The 14,183-nt window shown below is 41.6% G+C and overlaps 1 protein-coding gene across 2 annotated transcripts; it reads right to left on the bottom strand.

Moving 5' to 3' along the window:
• Positions 1–425: 425 nt before the first annotated feature.
• tekt4 (tektin 4) lies at positions 426–8,400 on the bottom strand. Of its 2 annotated transcripts, none has more exons than XM_034159798.1 (7): positions 7,772–8,400; positions 5,326–5,396; positions 3,425–3,568; positions 3,245–3,331; positions 2,734–2,869; positions 802–956; positions 426–716 (listed from the first exon to the last, which is right to left on the bottom strand). In XM_034159798.1, the coding sequence occupies exons 1-7, from the start codon at positions 8,300–8,302 to the stop codon at positions 503–505; spliced, it is 1,338 nt and encodes a 445-aa protein (XP_034015689.1). In that variant the 5' UTR covers positions 8,303–8,400; the 3' UTR covers positions 426–502. The 2 variants fall into 2 exon arrangements, with proteins under 2 accessions (XP_034015689.1, XP_034015690.1); XM_034159799.1 differs by having other exon boundaries at positions 530–716; positions 791–956.
• Positions 8,401–14,183: the final 5,783 nt, after the last annotated feature.

The following is a 14,183-nucleotide window of genomic DNA, read 5'->3' as shown; positions in this document are numbered from 1 at the left end:
AAGCTCAGGACAAACTGACAGATGGATGGACACACACACACACACACACACACACACACACACACACACACACACACACACACACACACACACACACACACACACACACACACAGGCCCGTGTAAAGCGGATCTGGATTGGGGGTGCTGTCCTGCTGAGCTTACAAGAACACAAAATATTTCAAAGGCCTAAAATTTCTTATATTTGATTTTAACCACCTACTCTGACAGCACATAGACTTCATATGCATGTATACACTATCTACTATAGTGTGAAAAAAAAAAATGCTGCACAAGTATTGCAAGTAATGTTGCCAGATTCTGATATAAGCTTTATAGCATTATAGAATACTTATTCACAATTGCTTATTATTCTCAAAAACTTCAAACATTAGATTTTTGTGCAACAACAGGAGAACACCTTGCACATAAATGAAACCCCTATACATAGACTAGGCCTCTTGCCCAACAGCACACAACAAATTTGAAGTTAGTCGTATTCTTCAGTATCCTGACAGTGCAGTGATCGAGGGGTATTTTCTACGGTGAACCATGCACTTGTCTCTCTCGATGAACAACGAGTGGTTTTTAAACCTTATGTCTTTCTCAAGAGCCATGCGTGACTCCTCCAGACGGGACAGGATGTCTCTTGCCTGGCTCAGCTGTTGGTGCAGAGATGTCAGCGTGGCATTAATCTGGCCCACCTCCCCTTCCAAACTGGAGACACAGTTAACAAGATCAAGAATCAAGAAGAAGGCATCTGAGAAAATATTAGGGTGCACCAGATGTACAGTAGGTATACCTGAGCTGAGGTTCATCTCTACAAAGCTCCATGTTGGGTCTGAAGGTGCGAACATAGAGTCTGGACTGCGCCACTCTTAGTGGGGCTTCTTTGTTTTGAATGGCCAGCTGGAGAGCTACAATGTTCTTCTCCTGGATCCCAATTTGCTCCAGAACCTGTAAAAAAAATACCGTGCATCAGAAAGTATTCACAGCGCTGCACATTTTCCACAATTTTTAATGTTATAGCATTATTCCAAAATGGAAGAAATTTTTTTTCCCCTCAAAATTCAAACCACAGTACCCCATAATGACAATGTGAAAAAAGTTTGAGATTTTTTTCAAATATCATGTACATAAGTATTCACAGCCTTTGCCATGAAGCTCAAAATTGAGGTCAGGTGCATCCCATTTCCACTGATCATCTTTGAGATGTTTCTACAGCTTAACTGGAGTCCACCTGGGCAAAATTCATTTGACTGGACATGATTTGGAAAGACACACCTGTCTACATATAAGATCTCACAGTTGACAGTCAGAGCACAAACCAAGCATGAAGTCAAAGGAATTGTCTGTAGACCTCTGAGACAGGATTGTCTTCAAGCACAAATCTGGTGAAGGGTACAGAAACATTTCTGCTGCTTTGAAAGTCTCAGAGAGCACAGTGGCCTCCATCACCCGTAAATGGAAGAAGTTTGGATCCACCAAGACTCTTCCTAGAGTTGGCTGCCCGTCTAAACTAAGAGATCGATGGAAAAGAGCCTTAGCCAGGGAGGTGACCAAGAACCAAATGGTCACTCTGTCAGAGCTACAGCATTCTTCTGTGAAGAGGACAACCTTCCAGAATGACAACCATCTCTGCAGCAATCCACCATTCAGGCCTGTATGGTAGAGTGGCCAGATGGAAGCTACTCCTTAGTAAAAGGTACATGGCAGCCCACCTGGAGTTTGCAAAAGAGAGACCTGGAGGACTCTCAGACCATGAAAAACAAAATTGTCTGGTTTGATGAGACAAAGATTGAATACTTTGACATGAATGCCAGGTGTCATGTTTGGAAGAAACCAGGCACCGCTCATCACCTAGCCAGCTGAAAATAGCTGTGCAAGCGGTGCTGCAAAGAGGAATGGGCAAAACTGCCCAAAGATAGGTGCACCAAGCTTGTGGCATCATATTCAAAAAGACTTGCATCAACAACGTATTGAGCAAAGAGTGTGAATACTAATGTGCATGTGATTTCTTAGTTTTTTTTTTTATAAATTTGTAAACCTTTTGTCACATTGTCATTATGGGGTGTTGTGAGCGGAATCTTTAGGGAAAAAAAATCAATTTACTCAATTTTGGAATAAGACTCTAACATATCAAAATGTGGAAAATGTGAAGCGCTGTGAATACTTTCAGGATGCACTGTAGCTTAAGAATCTACATATCAATAAACAAACGTCCAGCTGTAGCCTTATAATCATGTGACCTATACTGACGAATGAGAGAGATGGTACATACTAACAAAATTTCAGACTACAGCTATGTTTGAATAGCCCCGGCCAAATTTCTCTTCGGCAGAAAGTGCTACAGCAACTGCAGAGCAATGCAAAGTGACAGAGACAACACAAAACACAGATAAAAATACAGATATAATAATTAAAATCTAAATATAAAACCTACTCTCTTAAATTTGGAACCATTAACTATTTACAAGCTTTAGTACTCTCACATCCTTCATTTTCTGCATCTTATGTTTTTTTTTTATTTTAATAAATTTGCCATTTTTTTTCATATTGTCATTATGGGGTGCTGTGAGTAGAATCTTGAGGGGGAAAAATGAATTTACTCCAATTTGGAATGAGGCTATAACACAAAATGTTAAAAAGTGAAGCACTGTGAATACTTTCTGGACCCACTGTACGTGCATCGTAAAATCGGTCACTCTGGTTTTATTTCTGCCTATCTGTCTACCTCTGCTTGCTTCATCTCCAGCTGGGTCTTGGCCTCAATCAGCTCCTCGCAGCGGTGGCTGAAGGCTTGGTTCACAACTGAACACTGGACTCTCAGGTCATCGGTGGTTTCATTGAGCACACGTTCAACAAGCTCTCTGAAACACACAGACTCCAGCTTGAAGAACTTTGTATCAACTTTGATTGATTCCTTGAAGACACAGCCCAATCTTTCCCCTAGTGATGAATACCTGTGCTTAAAGCCTTATACTAGCCTATACTAGCCTTATACTAGCCTATACTAGCCTTATACTAGCCTGCTACTCAGGATGGGGACTGCACGCGTCTAAGGGTGTGCAATACAACTTGGGCCCAAACGTGGTAAAAATGTGAAGTCTAGCAAAGAAATTTGTCAATTTGATTGATGCAATCAAGGCTGCAGGTGTGTCATAAAACCTCCATTGTTTGTTTACCCTTGATTTTCTTGTTTAGTGTATATCAGTCTGAGGACCTAAGTCACATTGGATACTTACCTGAGAGTTTCAGAGGCCTTTTCCTCCTGCAAAGCCTTGGAAAGGTTGTCTCGTGTAAAGTTTGTCCATGATATGGGATTACACACCCTACGACAAATCATAGGACAGATTGCATGAACGTTATCACAGCTTGACATTGTAAGTTATGAAAGTATATTTTGTTGGAGATGTAAAACTCACTGCTCCTGCTGGGTGGCCGAGCTGGGGTGGCGTCGTGTGTCCGGACTCATGTTGTTGTACCTTCCACAGATATCATCTAAGTTGTAGGCCTGGTACTTGTCAGACCAGTCCAACTCTAACATCTGCTTGGCATCTCTGTTGTTCCTGGCATACACAATTAACACTTTATTTGGATTTATACTGTATATATATATATATATATATATATATATATATATATATATATATATATATATATATATATATATATATATATATATATACATATATATATATATATATATATATGTTGTGATTTGGTGCTATATAAATAAATTAAATTGATTGTCTACATTAAACAAAAAATGACATCAGATTGCATCATATTGTAATAAATTCATTCCATAAAAAAGTATTTTGTTCTGAATATTATTGTAGCCATGTATCTAGATATGTAGGGGAAACCGGGGCATGGTGACTCACGGGGCACAGTGAATCAGTAGCTATATCTGCTACTGATTCACAGTCTATATCTATAGTACCTATATCTGCAAAACTACATATATTTGCAGCAGTTATGCCATATTTTATGCATAAAGACATCCCCCTTATAAATTAGTGTTTTGTTTTTGGATACATTAAGGGTAAAACTATGTGGCAAGTGAAGTCAGTTTTTTCCTATCAAAAGTAAATTTTGTGGATGTCAGTGTCTTTGTATTTATTGCTCACAACAGAGGAAAGGTGGCCCAAAAAAATTGTTATTAGTTAGAAGACTACCCCGTCCAACTGATGAGTATGTGTTATGTCTTCTCCAGACTATCAGCTATTTGGTAACATGACTTGTGTGTCACATGCACCCAGGGCAGTGAATCAGTCTAGAAAGTGGTTTACTAAGCTACAGCATCAAGTGGATGACAAATATTACTTGTTGAAGCTTATATATATTTATTTGTCTATGAATTATTTCTATAATTTGTGTATATAAACAACTGCTTTCACGTTTGAACAGAAATAATGACAGTTGCATTTATAATAGTTTCTAATGGACTTGTATCACTATATAAGGCACTCACACATTACATAGCTGGTTTGCTGGATTATAGTTTGTATATGCATCAGCATATATTTAATAATTTTGAAGAAATCTTTATAATCATGTGTTTTTTTCATTATATTGTAAGTTGATTTACTGGGCCCTGTGAATTAATGTCTGGGACACAGTGAATCAAACATTTTAAAATAGATTTTAAACACCTATAAATTACACTTGGGGAGACATAAATAACACAACCTTATAAACAATAACCTGCTGTATTAAATCCACAATACAATGACCTAAACCTATGCATAATGTGTTTATGGTGCCACAAAACAACATTTCTGATCCTCTGTGCCCGTTTCCCCTATGGTATGGTATCATATAACTTTATATGGGAGAGATACACATCCATAGGACACCCAGGGATGAACATAGGCACCAACAGCCCATATTGGACTTACTTCATTAACAGATTGAGAAGTAAAATATTGCAACTGCCGCCTACATTCCTGAACACTTTCCGTGAAACACAGTCAAGCTACAAGTTACACCACAAACTGAACAAAAATATTGCAATATTGTTTGTCTCTTTGACAACTCCCAGACTTCACTTACTGTGCAAGTGTTAACCTAGTGGATACAACCCCCACCACATGCTAACTCACGAGCAAACCAGGGGCTGGTATTGATCAGGGCATCAGAATAGACTTCAATCAATAGAGATCAAAGACATTGAGGTTAGCAGTTGTCTTCGATCTCCAAGTGGGGGTTTTACAAACCATGCACATACATAAAGATTTCATAAGCAAGGTGCATCATCAGAAATCATGTTTGCTCTGTTGTACTTTAACATGTCAGGCAGCAAACAGAGTTTAACACTCACCTGATCTGACTGACAACTTGAGCAGTGGTTGTCTTCAGAAGAGCCTGGATGCTCCTGATCAAATCCACCTCCTGAACGCGTAGAAGCAGAAGTCTGGTTAGCTTGTATTTCCCCCCTCTATTGGTGGTGTTTGATTGTTCAAGATTAAATTCAGCGTAATGTTATGGTCACATGAGGGCTTGGTGATGAACATAGATTTCATTTGTGTGCTGTTGGAAGTTTGATGATGGAGTCATTTTTCCTGTGGGATCTTGTGCTAACATCTTACGCAAATATTGAATGTCACAAATGAATAGTTAACTGATTTAGCAAAAACAACTAGTTGGGTAGCTGTTTAGTGTTACGTGATCATCAAATACCAGCGGAATACATAATTTGCTTGCATAATAAAAGCTCAACAGGTTTCTTTTCAAGATAGCTATACCCTAGCTATTCAACGTAGCTAGTGGGGAAACATTGTGTTGAATATGTTAAATATTAATGTGTAGCCTTGATGATGTGTTTGGTTTTTCTTTGTTTGCAAATTTGTTGCAGTAAATTTTTTACAGTGGTATTTTATCTGGAAAGTGCTTTATAAAAACAAAAGTCATCAGGAGATGACGTGTCTCCCCGATTCCCACAAACCAGTAATACAAAGTGTCAGGGGATCATCTAAGTACAACCTTATATGCTAAATCTATGTGAAATTGTTCAGGGGCCAACCCAGAATCCACAGCACTTCGGTATTGCTTTTTCTAGGCAGGATTCTGACTTAGAGGTGTTCAGTCATAATCCCATAGATGGTTCTTGAGATATCGTGCTAACAAGGAAGGCAATGACAATATATTGAATGTCTGGCTGTGACCCCAAGGTCACCATAATCAACTGGTCTCTGTGGATCACCCAAGTACACCCTTGTGCTAAATCTGAATGAAATTGGTCAACTGGTTCTTGAGATATTGTGCTAACAAGTAAAAGCGGACGGACAGACGGACAGATGTATCACCCATATTTCATACTGGGGGGGTTAAAATACTAATTCTTATTACTTTTGTATTGAAAAGTAGTAAGACAATAAGGAATGCCCCACCACAGTAATTTATACAAATGACATTCATTTTGCTATACGTTGATGACTCCACCCCCTAATGGTGTACTGGATACCTCCATGGACTCTGATCAATTGTGGTTGTGTTCTGTACTGTAAAATTTTTTGGTAGAATGGCCTAAGCAGTGGGTCACCCCTTTGAGTCTGGTCTGCTTGAGGTTTCTTCCTCAGTATCATCAGAGGGAGTTTTTCCTGTGTTCTTGCTCTAGGGGTTGGTAAGGTTAGACCTTACTTGTGTGAAGCACCTTGAGGCGGCTTTGTTGTGATTTGGCGCTATATAAAGTAAATAAATTAAATTGAAAATTTATTGAGCTGATGATTTCAATAATTAGGAAACATTCACAGAAGCTGACTTTTTTCTTCTGATTATGGCTTTGAAAGTAAAAACAACCAGCTGTGTTGCTGATGTAACTGTGCTATCACATCAGTATCAATATATCATTAGCAGTATCAGTATCATTAGCAGTATCAGTATAAAACAGTATCAGTACAATCACAGACTTACATACGCATCCTATTTTACTGGGGCTCCAATCTATACGTTTTTTTTTTTAAACCTTTTCAATTATCCCATCAGGAAGAACATACAATGATATAAATGCTGCAATGAAACACCCCATAGTCCAGCGCTGAGTCAATCTTGTGTTATGCTTTTTATTTTGCCTTCTTTGAATAGCTGTAGCAGACGGTCACCCTACTTTGTCTGGTCTGCTTAAGGTTTCTGCCTATAATCAAAAACAGTGATGGAGTTTTTCTATCCAACTGTCATCAGTGCACATGCTCATGGGCTTAGTACGGTCTGCCTTCTAGATCTAGACCTTATGTTAAGATCTAGACCTTACGCTAAGATCTCAAACTCATCTGTGTGTTTGTTGTTTTTATTTATTTTATTTTTGTGACTGATTTGCTATGGGGGAGATATGAAAAAAAAACAACCAGTTGATCCCGACAAAACAACAAAAAACAACAAAATCTTATGGCAAAATATATTTTTGGTATAAATTTATTGATAGGGTTTCACTATGGGCTGCCCCCATTTGCTCAGAGTTGCCCCGGCGGATATGGTAGAGATCGGTACTGGGATTTTAGACAGGTTTTATGCCAGATGTCCTGATTGACGCAACTCCAGTTGTACATGGAGAAACCTGCACAGCTCCTGGTGGTGTTCTCCCAGCCAAGTACTCATCAAGACCTACTTTACTTACCTTCTTTCTGATGGGATCAGGTGTGTTCAGAGTGGCATGGCTGCATGTTTACCCAGTTCATTTAAATTCATTAAGTAACCTACATATTCCTTACATTATTTCACAAGCAGATTTTGCGTGAAGTTCCAGATAAAACCATATCAGCTGTGATTACCTTTAACAGTTCCTCCTCAACAATGTCTCTGACCAGGTCTGGTGCTGGACGCCGCCTCCTGCAGTTCACATTATCAGTGGCGATGGCATACGGAGTTTCCGTGGTGTCCAGCGTCTTTTCCAGCCGCGCCTTCAGTGCCAACAGTGACTCCGTATCTGCTCGAAGCTGATCGATGTGTCGCTGCAGCTCCGACTTCCAGAAGTGGATGTCTTGTAATCGCTGACCCAGAAGGCGTGTTCCTACAGCCTGGGTCTGCGCGGTAGCTGCCTCGGTGTCCTGGCACAGAGTTTTGGAGTCTTGCTGGATGTCCCACGCTGTGTCACGGTGGGTATCAGCCTGCCGCAGGATGGAGAAGCAGTTGGAGTGCCACTCGGCCGGGGTGTATTTGGCGGAGCGGTAACCCACGGTGGCTGAACCGGAGGACGGCTGCGGGATCTGCAGCTCCAAATGTGGAGTTTTCTCCGGCGGCAGTCCCTGGGCCGCTGCCCTGCTGTCAAAATGTGGCCTGGAAACTAAAAGCGCTGAGCTCATTTTGAGGTAATTACAAGAAAACAGCTGGTTTCAAGCAGACGTTAAATAAAAACGGCCCTCAGGTGTAACACTCTGAAGCGGCACAGCGGCGTTGTTTGCTTGGTGTTGCTTGGTTACTGTGGCAGCTCACTTTTGGCTCAAGTGACTAATTACAAATCGAGCTCAGGGGCAGGGTGGGAGGCTTACTTTCCAAAATGTCTAGTGGTAAAGTTCCTCGTCACCTACTTAAAAGTGTAATCTGTAACCCGATTCTAGCGCCACAATTCTCCCCCGTCTATATGAGATGAGAGTTCTCAGCAGCAAGACATTTTACCCATGTGGCATGTTTCTATGGGTGTGACACAGGTGCTTCAGTGTTGTGGCACCAAGTGGCTGGAGAAGACCAAGGAACTACATTGGACAGTGTTCCAACAGCTAAAGCTTTAATCATCATCTCACTGCAATATATTCCAGATGGACTTTCACACGTCTTGGGACTATTATGTTCTCTTTGATCAGTAAGTCTACATGCCAGTTAGGAAACTGTACAATACACATGCTGGCATCATGAGTGCTTTGTTAGGTAAGAATAAGGGCAATTCTCTGGTAATGGAATTACAATTAGAGCACATTTTTAATGGCCAACTAAAGTATGGCCAGATTTAGACATAGTACGAATGTTACGAATGTCATTTAGAATGCAGCAGTTTACACGTCGTCCAATTGTTTAGAACGCAGCAGTTTACACGTCGTCCGATTGTTTAGAACGCAGCAGTTTACACGTTGTCCGATTGTTTAGAACGCAGCAGTTTACACGTCGTCCGATTGTTTAGAACGCAGCAGTTTACACGTCGTCCCATTGTTTAGAACGCAGCAGTTTACACGTCGTCCCATTGTTTAGAACGCAGCAGTTTACACGTCGTCCCATTGTTTAGAACGCAGCAGTTTACACGTCGTCCGATTGTTTAGAACGCAGCAGTTTACACATCGTCCGATTGTTTAGAACGCAGCAGTTTACACGTCGTCCGATTGTTTAGAACGCAGCAGTTTACACGTCGTCCGATTGTTTAGAACGCAGCAGTTTTCACGTCGTCCGATTGTTTAGAACGCAGCAGTTTACACGTCGTCCCATTGTTTAGAACGCAGCAGTTTTCACGTCGTCCGATTGTTTAGAACGCAGCAGTTTTCACGTTGTCCGATTGTTTAGAACGCAGCAGTTTTCACGTCGTCCGATTGTTTAGAACGCAGCAGTTTACACGTCATCCGATTGTTTAGAACGCAGCAGTTTTCACGTCGTCCGATTGTTTAGAACGCAGCAGTTTACACGTCGTCCCATTGTTTAGAACGCAGCAGTTTACACGTCGTCCGATTGTTTAGAACGCAGCAGTTTACACGTCGTCCCATTGTTTAGAACGCAGCAGTTTACACGTCGTCCGATTGTTTAGAACGCAGCAGTTTTCACGTTGTCCGATTGTTTAGAACGCAGCAGTTTTCACGTCGTCCGATTGTTTAGAACGCAGCAGTTTTCACGTCGTCCGATTGTTTAGAATGCAGCAGTTTACACGTCGTCCGATTGTTTAGAACGCAGCAGTTTACACGTCGTCCCATTGTTTAGAACGCAGCAGTTTACACGTCGTCCGATTGTTTAGAATGCAGCAGTTTTCACGTCGTCCGATTGTTTAGAACGCAGCAGTTTTCACGTCGTCCGATTGTTTAGAATGCAGCAGTTTACACGTCGTCCGATTGTTTAGAACGCAGCAGTTTACACGTCGTCCCATTGTTTAGAACGCAGCAGTTTACACGACGTCCGATTGTTTAGAACGCAGCAGTTTTCACGTTGTCCGATTGTTTAGAACGCAGCAGTTTTCACGTCGTCCGATTGTTTAGAACGCAGCAGTTTACACGTCGTCCCATTGTTTAGAACGCAGCAGTTTACACGTCGTCCGATTGTTTAGAACGCAGCAGTTTACACGTCGTCCGATTGTTTAGAACGCAGCAGTTTTCACGTCGTCCGATTGTTTAGAACGCAGCAGTTTACACGTCGTCCGATTGTTTAGAACGCAGCAGTTTTCACGTCGTCCGATTGTTTAGAACGCAGCAGTTTACACGTCGTCCCATTGTTTAGAACGCAGCAGTTTTCACGTCGTCCCATTGTTTAGAACGCAGCAGTTTACACGTCGTCCCATTGTTTAGAACGCAGCAGTTTACACGTCGTCCGATTGTTTAGAACGCAGCAGTTTTCACGTTGTCCGATTGTTTAGAACGCAGCAGTTTTCACGTCGTCCGATTGTTTAGAACGCAGCAGTTTACACGTCGTCCGATTGTTTAGAACGCAGCAGTTTACACGTCGTCCGATTGTTTAGAACGCAGCAGTTTACACGTCGTCCGATTGTTTAGAACGCAGCAGTTTTCACGTCGTCCGATTGTTTAGAACGCAGCAGTTTACACGTCGTCCGATTGTTTAGAACGCAGCAGTTTTCACGTCGTCCGATTGTTTAGAACGCAGCAGTTTACACGTCGTCCGATTGTTTAGAACGCAGCAGTTTTCACGTCGTCCGATTGTTTAGAACGCAGCAGTTTACACGTCGTCCCATTGTTTAGAACGCAGCAGTTTTCACGTCGTCCGATTGTTTAGAACGCAGCAGTTTACACGTCGTCCCATTGTTTAGAACGCAGCAGTTTACACGTCGTCCGATTGTTTAGAACGCAGCAGTTTTCACGTTGTCCGATTGTTTAGAACGCAGCAGTTTTCACGTCGTCCGATTGTTTAGAACGCAGCAGTTTACACGTTGTCCGATTGTTTAGAACGCAGCAGTTTACACGTCGTCCGATTGTTTAGAACGCAGCAGTTTACACGTCGTCCGATTGTTTAGAACGCAGCAGTTTACACGTCGTCCGATTGTTTAGAACGCAGCAGTTTACACGTCGTCCGATTGTTTAGAACGCAGCAGTTTTCACGTCGTCCGATTGTTTAGAACGCAGCAGTTTACACGTCGTCCGATTGTTTAGAACGCAGCAGTTTACACGTCGTCCGATTGTTTAGAATGCAGCAGTTTACACGTCGTCCGATTGTTTAGAACGCAGCAGTTTACACGTCGTCCCATTGTTTAGAACGCAGCAGTTTACACGTCGTCCGATTGTTTAGAATGCAGCAGTTTTCACGTCGTCCGATTGTTTAGAACGCAGCAGTTTTCACGTCGTCCGATTGTTTAGAATGCAGCAGTTTACACGTCGTCCGATTGTTTAGAACGCAGCAGTTTACACGTCGTCCCATTGTTTAGAACGCAGCAGTTTACACGACGTCCGATTGTTTAGAACGCAGCAGTTTTCACGTCGTCCGATTGTTTAGAACGCAGCAGTTTACACGTCGTCCCATTGTTTAGAACGCAGCAGTTTACACGTCGTCCCATTGTTTAGAACGCAGCAGTTTACACGTCGTCCGATTGTTTAGAACGCAGCAGTTTACACGTCGTCCGATTGTTTAGAACGCAGCAGTTTTCACGTTGTCCGATTGTTTAGAACGCAGCAGTTTTCACGTCGTCCGATTGTTTAGAACGCAGCAGTTTTCATGTCGTCCGATTGCTTAGAATGCAGCAGTTTACACATCGTCCGATTGTTTAGAACGCAGCAGTTTACACGTCGTCCCATTGTTTAGAACGCAGCAGTTTACACGTCGTCCGATTGTTTAGAACGCAGCAGTTTACACGTCGTCCGATTGTTTAGAACGCAGCAGTTTTCACGTCGTCCGATTGTTTAGAACGCAGCAGTTTTCACGTCGTCCGATTGTTTAGAACGCAGCAGTTTACACGTCGTCCGATTGTTTAGAACGCAGCAGTTTACACGTCGTCCGATTGTTTAGAACGCAGCAGTTTTCACGTCGTCCGATTGTTTAGAACGCAGCAGTTTACACGTCGTCCGATTGTTTAGAACGCAGCAGTTTTCACGTCGTCCGATTGTTTAGAACGCAGCAGTTTACACGTCATCCGATTGTTTAGAACGCAGCAGTTTTCACGTCGTCCGATTGTTTAGAACGCAGCAGTTTTCACGTCGTCCGATTGTTTAGAACGCAGCAGTTTTCACGTCGTCCGATTGTTTAGAACGCAGCAGTTTACACGTCGTCCGATTGTTTAGAACGCAGCAGTTTTCACGTCGTCCGATTGTTTAGAACGCAGCAGTTTACACGTCGTCCGATTGTTTAGAATGCAGCAGTTTTCACGTCGGATTCAGCAGGCATGCAATACTGAAACAGCCAGAGCGCTATCACTCCACATTTACACACTCACACTAAAGCATCCTGCTGACAGCCTTCCACTCCTAATCCCTCCTCACCGTGGCTCCTGAGCCCTCAGGGTTCCAGACATTTTGGATGTATCGACCACAGAGTGCTGCTGCTGCTCAGGTGCAAGTGTGTGAGTTTGCCCATCCGGTGTGTAGCTGCAGGAACTGAAACATGAAATTAGTCGGCTGAACCCCGTGCTGATTTTCAGATTGCTCACCTGCAACTCTGTCGACAAAACAACTCCGACGACAACCAAAGTCTGCCACAGATTTAATTAGCACAATGGCCAAAACGTTAAATGTCTATTTACTTTCCCCATTTTCATGTGTTAAAAAATCCAGAAATCAGTCTGCTCAATGTTCTCCAGGAAGCAATCTACAAAAGCGAGGACAAAGGCAATGACATGATCCTAATCAAAATGACAAGAACATTAAAAATGTAGCATTGCTCAACACAGATAAAGAAGATAAGAATCGATTTTGGCTGCCGCTGATGGTTATCACCATTAATTATTGAATTAGTTTTTTCCATTATCATATAAGTACACTCCCGCATCCTTAAAGCTACAGTGTGTAGGATTTAAATGGAATATAGCATTTATAACAATCACCATTAATGCCATTTGCGTATAATCACCTGCAACAATAAACCAATAATTTTTCAAAAGCTTGGAATGAGTCCATATCTAAACAAGTGGATCCCCAATGGTGGCTGCTATGTTGGTACAGTAGCCCATAAGGGTCATACTTACTTGAGCTTTTGCATTTTTTCTGTAAAGGCAGAAAACAGAACAGAAAAGACGTTAAAGCACCAGTGACAAAGACCAAAATGTAAGTCCCTTTTCTATTGTTTGTAAAGTCATAAAATATCAATTGACAAGGATCCATTTTGACTGTAATACAAAAAAAAAGAATGTTTCTTTAATTCTTTCAGTGTAACGGATATGTAATTGAGTGAGAGATGGAACGTACCATTCAACGAGGTAAAGCCTTGTTGAATGGTACGTTCCACTGAACTGATAAATATTCATTATTTGTATATGAACACATTTGATAACCTTCTTTTTTAAATGTTCATACATATTTATCACAAGAGAAGGCAAGGAAGCTTGAAACCCTGTCACCAAAGATGTGAAAACAAAAGCAAAGTCATGAATGGTGATGGAATATTGCAGTCTGCAACTTCACCACTAGATGGTACAATATCCTATACACTGTAGATTTACTTGACAAGTTCTGTACAATCCTACATAATGCATATTTACAAAACTGACATCTACTTATATTTGATGCCTCAGAATAGGTTGCTGAAAATAGTGTTTTTGTGCATATTTATTTTTCTGCAAAAAGTGCAAAGAAGATTGAAGTACGTGATCGCCCCCTGTACAGTCCACTGTGTAATAAACCCATGAGCATGTGGTCCATCAAGAACACCAGATTGCTCTCACTACTTTAATCCGACACACTTGGTGCTGAGGATGAGCTGCCTCCTGCCTTGGCCTCCCAGGATGCACCTTGTTTTTTTGTCTTTCATTAAAAAAATCTCCTTTAACAGTGGAATATCCGGATAAAATGCTGAAACCGACTTCTTCTGAAACTTCTCTGTTCTCTCACGACGTCCTGG

This window comes from Thalassophryne amazonica, chromosome 19 (genome assembly GCF_902500255.1).
Source record: "Thalassophryne amazonica chromosome 19, fThaAma1.1, whole genome shotgun sequence".
Taxonomy (NCBI): domain Eukaryota; kingdom Metazoa; phylum Chordata; class Actinopteri; order Batrachoidiformes; family Batrachoididae; genus Thalassophryne; species Thalassophryne amazonica.
This window is presented reverse-complemented; position numbering and strand designations above follow the sequence as displayed.

Coding starts and splice junctions, on each gene's coding strand:
- tekt4 (XM_034159798.1), bottom strand. CDS start 8,302: ATGAGCTCAGCGCTTTTAGTTTCCAGGCCACATTTTGACAGCAGGGCA. Junction 3,569..5,325: donor CAAGTTGTCAGTCAGATCAG/GTGAGTGTTAAA, acceptor TGTGTATGCCAG/GAACAACAGAGATGCCAAGC. Junction 957..2,733: donor TGGAGATGAAGCAAGCAGAG/GTAGACAGATAG, acceptor TTTTTTTTACAG/GTTCTGGAGCAAATTGGGAT.